This window comes from Eriocheir sinensis, chromosome 43 (genome assembly GCF_024679095.1).
Source record: "Eriocheir sinensis breed Jianghai 21 chromosome 43, ASM2467909v1, whole genome shotgun sequence".
Taxonomy (NCBI): Eukaryota; Metazoa; Arthropoda; class Malacostraca; order Decapoda; family Varunidae; genus Eriocheir; species Eriocheir sinensis.
In genome coordinates, this window is record NC_066551.1 from 10878972 (window position 1) to 10891084 (window position 12113).

A 12113-nucleotide genomic window follows, 5' to 3' on the forward strand; every position below is an offset into this window, starting at 1 on the left:
AAGTTCAGTATCATATAAGTGATTGATCATATGTTGAGTGATAACCTCACTAAGAATATGAGATATTCTGTATATACTGCTCTATCTATGGGAGCATACCCTATAGCTGCGTGTGGCCTCAGAGCTTCTCTCCAGTCCATTAGCCTGTGAACTTATGGTGGGTAAGAACTCATTACCCTGGACACTGGGCTAGGGTGACATCTAGGTTACCACAGTTTATCTTCCTCAGCTTGTCATGAAAATCTGACTCTGGCTGCATGTGTCTTCAAAACCTGTGTTGCTGCTACTGCTGAAACAGGAAAATAGTAGGCAGATTGTTGCATGTTTTGGCTCAGATGATTGCTTATTTAAACTTTTACAACAGTACTTTGTGCACAAGTTCATAACACAAAACCAATGGAAATCCAACAAGTAAAAAGAGGAATTCAATACTAAACAAATAAAATATAGACAAAAACTTTGTCTAATTTTACCGTACCTGCACGGAGGAGAGTTTAAGGCGGTGTCACACTGCCTGTTTTCCTCCAATCGTTGGGGCTACAGGCAACCACAGTTGTCCGTACGCCCAACCGTTGGTTCCTCTGCACGGATGGAAAACGATTGTTGGCACGAGCAACCACACGACTGTATGTTAACAAACAGATGATGGCAGTGGTTGAAGAGTGAGGAGCAGTGGAAGATGGCATACCAAGAGACTAGTAAAGTGGACTAGCAGAGCTGATTAGTTTACTATATAATTGACAAAATAGAAAATACCTCATTCTGTGGGATCACTTTTTTTTTCAATATTATGAAAATTGCAGAACCCCCGGTCTTCACAGTACAGTTCTCTGATGAGGTTTGGGACAGCACTCCTTTCCTTCCGTCTTTGAAGCCATGATCGTGCCCACAACCACCTCTTCCTTCCATTTAACTGTAGCAACAAGTCCGTAACTTGGGTAATGGCAGTACAATCTGCAACAGCCATGTTGACACAGGGCAACTGCTTTGTTTACGTTGTAGATACGGGCAACCGACCTTGGCCGTGTGTTACGCACCCCTGGAAAATTTGGAGTTGCCGATTGCCCCTACCGCAAACACGGTTGGAAATAATGGTTTCGTAGCTAGGCTAGTGATGGATGGGATGTCTAGATTCTAAGATTTGCTGATGCAGATGCAATTGTGGAGGTAAAATCTCACATCCTTGCAGACCTAGATACATATGTGGATGTGAAATATTGAAATAAATTGTAATGATTTACTTGAGATACATTTTTAGTATACATCTCAGTTATTTTACACGTTTTTGATGAAACTTCATGATATTGCGTGACAAACTTGAGTAATTAGTTCCATGATACACCATTTAATATCATAGTTCCTTTACCATAAATTCCATACAAGCATACATATTCACTCTCTATGGTCACATAATTATACATGCATCTGGTCCTACCATGAGCCAAAACATGCAACCTGACTATGGTTTTCTTGTTCAGCAACACAGGTTGTCTACATAGCACAGGTAACATTGCAGTCAGTTGCCCACATAATGACAGTGATTTGAAGCAATACCAGTTTCTTTTCCTAAGTCTATTGACTAAAGGTAATAGTTAATTTTTTTGGTTAGTTTTTGATACAGACACAGAGTGTGTTTGTGTAGTGTATTGTGGTTGTTCTGAAACCATTTTTTAGTACAAAACCATTACATCCTCAAGGAATTAATCAAATTATGCCTTTTTTTATATTTGCAACATTATCCTTTCACAGGTCAGGCTGTGGATGTGAGTTATAATTTGAATGAAACTGGATACAAATTTCTATTTGATACAGATTTGTCTATTTGACCCATCACAAGATTGGGTGCTTGGATTGGGTCCGCCGGGATGTGGGGATGTGCTTTAGTCACAGCGTGATTTTGGGAGGGGCAGCTGCTCTTTCGTAACCCTGCCAGAGCCATTTAGTTTGAGTTGGCTATCACTGGTTTTATTTGAGCTTTAATGTCCTTTAGCTTTTTTTTCTACCTGTTTTAGGCTGCACGATATAAGGAAAGATCGAACGTGACTACCGTGAAAGTAGGACTTTTTGTGTCGAGGAGCAATGACTTGTTTGAATGTTAGGGTCCCCGTGCAGCCACGAGGGGAGTAACGAAAGACTCTCTTTCCAGCGGCGGCCGTGGATAGGCGAGTCTGGGAGGTCAGCACCAGTTAACCTTTCCTCTCGGCCTCATGAGGCAATGGTTCAGGCAGGTGCCTCACTTGGGCCCTCAGCTGACCCTCCCTGCAGAACTCAGGCTGTCCCGCAGCTGGCATCCCCCGACGCTGAGTCTCAAGCACACAGTTGTCGGTTCTGCAGTTACTCATCCACGAGCCGCGGGGACCTCAAGAAGCATATCAGGATTCACACTGGAGAGAAACCTTATGCATGTCCACACTGTAACTACCGTTGCTCAGACTCAAGTGCTCTCAGCAAGCACATACGGACACACACAGGATCAAAAACACATTACTGTCCTCATTGTTTTTATAGAACCCATTTACTGACCAACCTCCATCAGCACATGAGCACAACCCATCCAGATGTCCATTGATTTTTCAACTCTTAAGACTGACTGTTGCAAAGTGTACCATGTACAGGTCAACTTGAAAAATCGTTCCGCATCCATACACTGTCTCACATGTCTTGCAGCAACTGAAGACTGCTCATTAGTTTTTGTGAACGTGATATGCTGCAGTGTGGGGTGTGGGGGTTGGAATGAAGGTGGAACGGGCAGTGATTGGACATGGGAGCCACACTAACGACTGGTGTGTCTTTTGCAGTGTGTGGGCGGGGTGGCAGTGGTCGGGGGTGGCAGTGCTTGGGATGTCGGGAGCAGAGTGTGTCACCACGGGTGTGCAGTGGACAGCTGCCGGGTTTGTAAACCCTTCACATGTCGTCATTGTCCGTATGCCACCAGGAGCCGAGCCGACCTAGTGAAGCATGTGCGGAAACACACAGGAGAGCGACCCTTTCCATGTCCCCTGTGTTCCTACCGAGCCAGTGATCGATCTACCCTAAGAAAACACTTCCTGCGCCACAGATAGGAAGACTCACATGCCACCTCTGTGCTCTAAGGTCCACATCATGTGTCTGTTATTGTGGTGGCATTGACTGTTGTCTCATCTCTGGTCTGGTTGGAGGAGTGGCACTGGTGGGTACGCTGAACAGAAGAGTGTCAGGCTCCTCACTTCCCACCTGATTCGCTGTGTCGTTGACGTTGCGCTCTGCTTTCCAGTGATATTTGTTTTGTTACCTGAATAACTGACAAGGTTTTACAGTTAACCAGCACTCAGAAACTTTAGGTGCTACAGTAATTTATTTTTGTTATATTGTTATGCATATATTGAGATTTATATTTACTTTTAAAGGATGGACAGTTATAATAGAGAGGTCATAATTATATACTTTCCTTTGTCATATTGGTGTCCTTAATAATTACATTAAGAACTCACAGCCTGCCTCACGAAAGTTAAGTTGTTTTGGTGCATCTGAGAGCTGGGAAAAATGTATAAGCATTAAATAAATACTGTTGCTGTCAACAAACTTTCATTTCCTCTATAAAATGTAGGGTGCCTTTGGAAAAGAGGAAAGGGAAACTTGCCTGACAGCCATCACTACTCTCCCAAGGGTGTCCAGTGTTTGCAACCGATTGGTTTCTCTGGGCAAAGTTATTTTGAAACATTTAAACTGATAATGTGTCTATATATGTGTGTGTGTGTATATATATATATATATATATATATATATATATATATATATATATATATATATATATATATATATATATATATATATATATATATATATATATATATATATATATATATATATATATATATATATATATAGCTTAGAGTAGGATATCATTGAGAAATCGCTTTTAGGGGTTAGTTCATTAGCAATTTAAGCTAACTGATATATGGAAAAATATGTATAACAAGTACTATTTCTGTGGAGGGGAAGTTTGTTAGTCATAACCTTTCTGCTTACATAAGACTGTCTGGTTTAGGAGTTTGTTTTCCTATTAAAGCTAGAAACTCCTATAAGTTTAGTGCAAGAAGAGTTAGGGCCATCATCTTCACCAAAATTGATGTGGTCAGGAGTGAAAGCCTGTGTCCGGGTATGGCAAGGCCTTCGTGTAGTACCTCAGTAACTCTACTCATTGACAGGAGCACAATAGTGGGAGCAGGGAGTGGAGAGCAGCACCCCTGGAATATATATCTGCGTTTTTGGCTCAAGTTTTATCAAAAGAGTAAGCACACTGAACACTCGTGTGGTTACATTTTTAATTGTGACGATGTTAGGGTAAGGCCGGGTGGGGTGGCACTGCTCCTAACCTGTGTTCTCCCGTCTTTACAGTGCCGCCAGTGGCTGCAGCAGCTGAGCAGGGTGGGGGTCGTGGCGGGAAAAGCCAAGGTAACGTGTCCTCTGTGTGGAAAAGTTTGCAGCCGAAGCGACAAGCTAAAGCTGCATCTCAGAACCCACACGGGTGAGAGGCCTTACCTCTGCACCTACTGCGACCACCGCAGCCGAACCAGTGACGACCTGAAGCGTCACGTGCGAACACACACTGGCGAAAGGCCCTACCAGTGTCCCTTCTGCCCTTATCGGGCCAGTGACCCGTCCACTATCCGCTCACACAAAAAACACCGCCACCACGACTTGTTCCACCAGGCCAGACTGGCTGCCCAGCAACAGCAAGACCAGTCCAATGGCTGAAGTGACACCAAGGAGTTATGATGTAAAGACTTGGAGGCGGTGTGGCCAGAACTAGCTGGTGCTGCCTCCCTCAGGATGTTGTAGAGTTAGGGTGTAGCTGTCATACATAGTGGTGAGGTAGTGTGGCCTCATGCTGTGCAGAAAAAAATCCGCCTGGTCTGAATCCTCATTTCCCCATCCACACATCTCAATGACATGACCTCAAAGGCTTTCCCCCATATTTCCAGTTCAGTTCAGTTGAAAAGGAATACCAAGTTCACTCAGTTTTCAGCAATTGACTTTATACATGAAGAGCCTAATACTAAAGTACATGAGTTCAAAACAGCAAATGCTGAGTACTGCAGTGTTAGCAGTCTCAAACACTTCATATGGAGGAAGTGGTCGCATAACACTCAGGAATACTGGGCTATTCTTGTTGGGACCTCATCCACTCCCACCATCTCAGCTTATCTACTTTTATAAATTATTTTTGATGAAAATTGAAACTTCTGCTTCAGTAAGCCCTTGCTCCTAATAAGATGTGTGTAAGGCACTCTGTCTCAGTCTTTCCTACTTCTCTGCTCACCCTGTAGTTAGCCTCCCCATTTTGAACATTCCCTCTGTGTAGTGAGCTATCCTCGTGCCATGGGTAGAACTTTTTTTCTTTTTAGCGAGGGATGCAGCTCAAGGGCAAAAAATAAAATAAAAGCCCACTAAGCACTGCTCCAGCTAAAGAAAGGACGAAAGAGGCCAGAAGAGATATCAATTCCCCTTGAAAGAGTTCAAGTCGTAGGCTAGGGGAAATATAGATGGAGGAAGGCTGTTCCAGAGGTTACCAGCAGAAGGGAGGAAAGAATGAAGATATTAGTTAACTCTTTGGATATAATAGGGATGAGCAGCTGTGTGCAGCAGGGCCATGGGAGAGGTGAAGGCATGCAGTTAGCAAGTTCAGACGAGCAGCTGGCACGAAAATATTGATAGAAAATAGAAAGGTAACACTGCAGCGTAATTTAAGAGGTAGAAGACTGTCAGTAAGAGGAGTTGATGGGACAAAGAGCATTCGACTCCACTCAGTCCAGCAGGGCTGTGTGTGTGTGTGTGTGTGTGTGTGTGTGTGTGTGTGTGTGTGTGTGTGTGTGTGTAGTCCCCATACACAAGATTCATACTCCATATGAGGGCAGACTGCCCTTGTATATAGATGGTCCAGGTGGGGGAAAAATTGGTGAAGACACAGAATACCTAACCTCAATTTAGCAAGAGATGAGGCTTGAAGTTTTTTGAGTAAAGAATAGATCGAGGATGTTTAGTGTAGAAAAAGGGAACAGCCGAGTGTTATCAATGAATAAAGAATAGATGTTTGGAAGATTGTTTCAAGTTGACAGGTAAAGAAATTGAGTTTTTGAGGCACTGAAGGGCACCAAGTTCATCCTGCTCCATTCAGAAATTATATCAAGATAAAAGTTTAAGCATTCTGTAGTGCCAAGCCTGTAATTCCTGTTGAGAGGGTCTGCTCATTAATTCTTAGACAGCAGTGGAACCATATATAGATGGTCCAAAATTCAGTCAGTCAGTTTTGTAAGGCAGAAATATAACAACACTTCCAGATTGCGGTAGAATCTATATATAGACGATAGTTAAAACACCTCTTATGCAGCATAACTATATTTATGCTACAGTCCTAAGGTCAGCAATGATTATATAGATACAATTCATTTTGGGGGGAGCTACTCTTTAAATACTGCTGCCGTCTAAGGGTTAAAAGATGTTGAGTAATGCAAAGTAGAGTCATCAGCATAGGGGTGGATAGAACAGTTTGTTTAGGAAAGATCATTAATGAACAATAGAAAGAGTGAGACAAGAGCCCTGTAGGACACCACTGTTGATAGGTTTAGAGGAAGAACAGTGGCCATCTATCACAGCAAAGAAAGAATGTTCTGACAGGAAACTGGAGTTCAAAGTACAGAGAGGGATATAATCCATAGGAAAGTAGTTTAGAAAGCAAAATGCCAGACTCTGTCAGAAGCTTTCAACATATCTACAGTTACAGCATGTTTCACTGAAGCAGCTAAGAGATGAAGACCAGGAGTCAGTCAGGAATAAATAACCAGTAGAAAAAAAAATAACCAGTAGAATGTCCCTTGTGGAATCCATACTGGTGATCAGAGAGGTCAGAATTTGATATATACATAAGAACTTTCCTGTTAGAGATCATTTCTAAAGCTTTAAAAAGGGAAGAAAGTAAATCTATAGGACAATAGTTTGAAGGATTAGAGCTGTCACTTTCCTTAGGCACAGGCTGTATGTAGGTGTACTTCCAGTAGGAAATAAAGATAGATATTAAAAGGCAGAGACGAAAGAGTTTGACGAGCAGGGTGTCAGCACAGAAGCATAGTTTTAAAGACAATCTTCTGAGGATTGAGGTTAGAGAGGGCATAGAAAACATCATTCTTAAGAATTTCAATAACGGGCAAACTCAGCTTTGGATTGAAATTTAGGATAGAGATAGGAGAAAGGAACAGAGAGATTACTGTCAGTAGCCTCAGAAACCTGTGATTCAGGTAAGACAAGAAGGCAAGCTTCAGAGGAGGAGAAGTGGTGTTCCCCAGAATGAAAATTAGGGCGAAGACCATGAATGTTAGAGTTGAAGAAAAGGTTCGAAGAGCTATCACGACATCTCTGTGGTTTGTTACCAAATGTGAAGTCAGATCTGGGGACATTTCTGGCCACCTCCCCAGATGGGAACTCTTGAGGCAGGTTGATCGATCACCATAATAAATTTAAATAAATTGAGGAAATGGTGTGTGTGTTGCATGTATGTAGTTTGGTGTGGAAAGTAAGAGTGTCTTTTTGCTGAACTACTCTCTGGTGTTAATGAGACAATAGGGAAAGGGAAAGTGAGAACACAAGAGGGTCTTTGATAGGCTAACAGCACCCCCTCACCTCCCGTATATACCTCACCGGGATTGGCTTACACCTATTTCAGTAGGTATCTACCCACATACTCCACAATGGTCCGTCTTTGCTTAAGCAGTGTCTGCTTGAGCTGTACTCAATTTTCATCATGAAAATAATTATCTCAGAAAGAATGTGGTGATCATGAAAAAACATTACCATCATGATTAGTTTTTTCAAAGGCCATTTGATTGTATTTAAAATAGCTCCATTTCTGTATCCATTGAAATCAGTCATCATCATCTCATTTGATTCCCACCTGAGACATGACATCATGAAAGTATCCAATCGAATTATTATGGAGACAAAACCCAGCTGTCTTCTTAGAAGTGCCAGCTGTGACTGATTTCTGAAAGAGTTGATCTAATGGATGTTTGTTTAGTTCAGTGATATCCACCCAGGGGTTTGTGCCCCTCTACCACTTTGTATCAGGCTCTTCAGGAAGTAGTGGCCAATTTACATTTTTGTGAAGTATTTTTCAAGGTATCTAAATGGTTTGCACTAACTAACTTCTGGCTTCAACTGTATTCAACATAGGAATAGGTTGATGGCTGCCATTTTTGCTGAAAATAGGATTTGATCATCTTTCGGAAGTGGTTGGACATTGTTGTTCCAAACTCACCCGGCACAGATGTTTAACGTATACATATATAGAAATCCAAGTTATAGTTTGTACAAATGAAGTAAAAAATGCCCATGTTGCATTTTTACAGCGAAGCACCAAGAATGTACTCCCAAACAATCTTGACCGTCCGCTATATTTTGTCTGCTTGACTAAACCTAAGAATATAAGTATGTGCTTTTTCTGTATACGATGTCCAACAACCACCTCAACATTCTAATTAGTTTTAGAACTTTTAGACTATTCTCACACGCATCGAAGTCAGTTGTTAGGCAATATTTCCATTGTATAATTAACCCTTTCCTTGTTAAGCGCTCACGAGACTATCCCCCCAGGCACGCTCGGGCACCCCAGCGGGGGAAGGGGATCTATTTAACTGCGGTATCTCAAAAACTATTCATCACAGCTACAAAATAAAAACACCTTTGGAAAGAGGAGGCCAAGATCTATAAGATTCGGTTATGTAAGCCTCTCCTGCGAACGTATAGGCACATTCAGGGGGTGTTTTTTGCTGTGAGTGTATATGGTGCTCGCTATTTTAACATCTGTATCTCAAAAACTATTCATCACAGCTAAAAAACAAAAACACCATTGGAAAGAGGAGGCCAAGATCTATAAGATTTGGTACTGCAAACGTACAGGCACGTTCAAGGGGTGTTGCCTGTGAAGACATACATTTATACGTGTGCGACGGTCAGCCGTAAGGCAACCACTGAGTAGATCTCTTGATGATGGGGTGCTGGCAGGGCAGTATTGCCAACTGCAAAATTTACAACTATTTGGTCAAACTATCAGTCATGTGATAGGTGAAGCTATGCAAAAATGTCAGTATATTGGTCAACAACATCCACCAGTTGCTCATCCATAGATTTTCCGTGCTTGGCTGATGTGATTTTCCACCAAATTTTGTGGAAAATCCACTGAATTGGCAATGCTGTGGGATGAGAAATAGTGTTGGAACACACTCATACGCGGGAAATTTGAGTGCGAGTGGAGCTCACAGCGAGCATTTAGCCACCAGCAAGTTATGCTAGTGCTCGCAAACGTTTAGCAAGGAAAGGGTTAATGCAAAAATAATTTTTATCCTGCCTTGCTACACAGGAGCCAGTGCGTGACCCTAGTGGGCACGTAAGGAACTAGTCAATGTCACTATCTAGTAGCAAAGTAGTCACCTTACAACTAAAACATGGTAGTGTGTGAGTTGTTAGGCCCAGTGAAAGCAAGATCCTGCAATGACTAATTTACAAGATGACGCATAGGCACCAGACACTGCTTGGAGTAATGGGAGGTGAAGGTTGTTACCATGTCACAGCAGGTTTGGAGAGCCCAGTGTGTTGTATACAATAGCTTTTTACTTTATTTGGTGAAACAAAGCGCCTGGCTGGGTGTCATACTTTCTCCATGCCTCACTTTCTGCACTGTGTGTGTGTGTTCTTGTAACATTGTCACTTCCATTAAAGTTTTTCAGTGAATTCATGTTGATTTATCTATAAAGCTTGAAGTTAAATAATAAAATTTCATTCAACCTGTGTGTGTGTGTGTGTGTGTGTGTATTTACCTAGCTTTTGCTTGTGTGGTCCCATCTCCGTATCTGTATTTGTCCAACTTTTCCTTGAAGTTTTGCACACCATTCGCCGATACTACATCCTCACTTAGTCTCTTCCAAACCTCTATATTTCTTTGCGGGAAGCTCTATTTCTTTATGTCTCATGCTTCTTCCCTTCCTCAATTTTTTACTGTGTCCTCTTGTTTTCCTGGTGTTTATTCCTTCTCTTAGTAGTAACTCCTCATTGTCTACTTTTATTTTAATCAATAATTTATAAATTTGTATTAGGTCTCCCCTTTCTTTTTTGTTCCAGTGTTGGAAGGTCCATTTCCTTTAACCTTTCTTCATATGTCAATCCCTCCAGTTCTGGAACCAGTTTTGTTGCCATCATTTGTATTCTTTATTTATATTATTTATTTATTTATTTATTATTATTTTTTATTTTTTTATTTTATTTATTTATTTATTTTTTTTTTTTTTTTGTGTGTGTGTGTGTGTGTGTGTGTGTGTGTGTGTGTGTGTGTGTGTGTGTGCGCATGCCTGTGTGTGGACGTGTGCATGCGTCTGTGTCTATGTGGGAGTGAGTGAACGAGTGAGAGATTTACCATGATCTGATCATATGGTGGACAGTAACCACCAGCTAGCACCCTCCACAAGAAAGCTTGTAGGTGCATAGTGACAGATTTTTTTTAGTATTGCTGTAACGTCACATCACACCCACACATACCTGGGATGTGGAACACAACCCTCAACTGGCACCTTGACACCTGATACCCATTCACTACTGAGTGGACATGGGCAGGGATGAAAGGTATCTTCCTGGGAGTCAACCCCAGGATCTCGTATGTTTTGAGCAGTGCACCAACACTACATTAAGGAGCACCATGTGTACTGTATATGTACCTCGTTGTGATATACAGGAAACAAGCTTGACTCATGGTGTCCAGTCATGTCCTATTGTTGCTCCTCAATCACATACAAACAGGTATCTATCAATTTTGTCAACTCCCTTCAATATCCTGAACACTGCAATCATGTCACCTCTTTCTTTTTCCTTTTAAGGATGGCAGCCCAAACTTTTCCAATCTTTCCTTATGTTTCCTAATGTTTTATCTATAAGGCCACATTTTAGCCCAGACAAGGAGCAAGTCTCATAATACTACATTGGACTGGCCACCCATTGGTGGCCTCTAATCCTTTTATCAAGTTTAGAGGCAGGAGCAATGGCCAGGGAGCGGCAGGAGAGTAGGGAATGCTTGAGACTGGTGTCTATTAATGTGAATGGGTTAGGTGATGAAGAAAAGAGGAGAGGAATGATTGAAAATTTTGTGAATGGTAGAGTGGATGTGTTGGGAGTGAGTGAAACGCATATTAGAGGAAAAAGTACGAGTGATGGTAGAGAGGGTATATGGGAGGGTGTGCCTGGGGGGGTTGTGTGGATGAGAAGTCTAGAGGCAGGAGTAAGGAAGGATGTGCTATTGTGATGTCTGAAAGAGTGTGGAATGGTGTGACTGATTATGGTTGGAAGGGATTAAGAATTGTGTGGGGGAAAGGAAAAGTAGGTTTAGTAAAGTATGCATGGGTGTGTATTTATGCACCAGTAAATGTGAAAAGTAAAAAAGGACTGACGGAAAGGGAAGCTTTTGGGGAGGAAGTGAATGCATGTCTGAAGAGTTTTGAGAAAGAAAGGAAACTTATTATGATGGGAGATATGAATGCTCAAGTGGGTGATGAATGTGTGATGGATGTGGTGGGAAAATGGGGGATACCTGGAAAGAATGAAAATGGAGAGTGCCTGGTGGACGTCTGTGCTGAGAGGGGGCTGTTCCTAGCAAACACTTTCTTCAGCACGAGAATATCCACCGATACACATAGAAGAGGGGGGAAGAAAAGATTGATTGATTATATGGCAGTAGATGGAAGACTTAGAAAAGATATTTGTGACGCGAAGGTAGAAAGAGGAATGTTCGATGGCTCTGACCATCTTGCAGTGCTGGCAAAATTAAAGTTGAAGGAAAAGTGGGTGTTTGAAAAGAAAGGTGAAGTAAAAAAGGAAATATTTAAGATAGAAAAGTTACAGGAAAAAAAAATAAAAGATGAGTATAAACGTGAAATGGCAGAGGCCTTAAGTGAAAAATGGGAAAGTGTAAAAGATAGTACAGATATTGAAAAAGGTTTTGGAACATTTAAAGAAGTAATGTTAACTTCAACAAAAAAAAGTGTTTGGGATGAAAGTGGTGAGGGATGGAAAAAGAAAAAGAAATCCATGGTGGTCAG

The 12113-nt window shown here is 41.7% G+C and overlaps 1 protein-coding gene across 8 annotated transcripts in view; it reads left to right on the top strand.

Moving 5' to 3' along the window:
- Positions 1 to 12113, top strand: part of LOC127010458 (longitudinals lacking protein, isoforms A/B/D/L-like) — a 98840-nt gene that overhangs the window by 55552 nt on the left and 31175 nt on the right. Inside the window, exon 5 of one of the 8 annotated variants that reach the window (XM_050884661.1) lies at positions 4378 to 5503. The exons of 5 other annotated variants lie outside the window; for them this stretch is intronic. In XM_050884661.1, the coding sequence (XP_050740618.1) occupies positions 4378 to 4737 (360 nt within the window). In that variant the 3' untranslated portion in view covers positions 4738 to 5503. Of the gene's footprint in view, positions 1 to 2146; positions 2778 to 2798; positions 3562 to 4377; positions 5504 to 12113 lie in introns of those variants that run through there. 2 more of the 8 variants (XM_050884671.1, XM_050884656.1) reach the window with 2 other exon arrangements.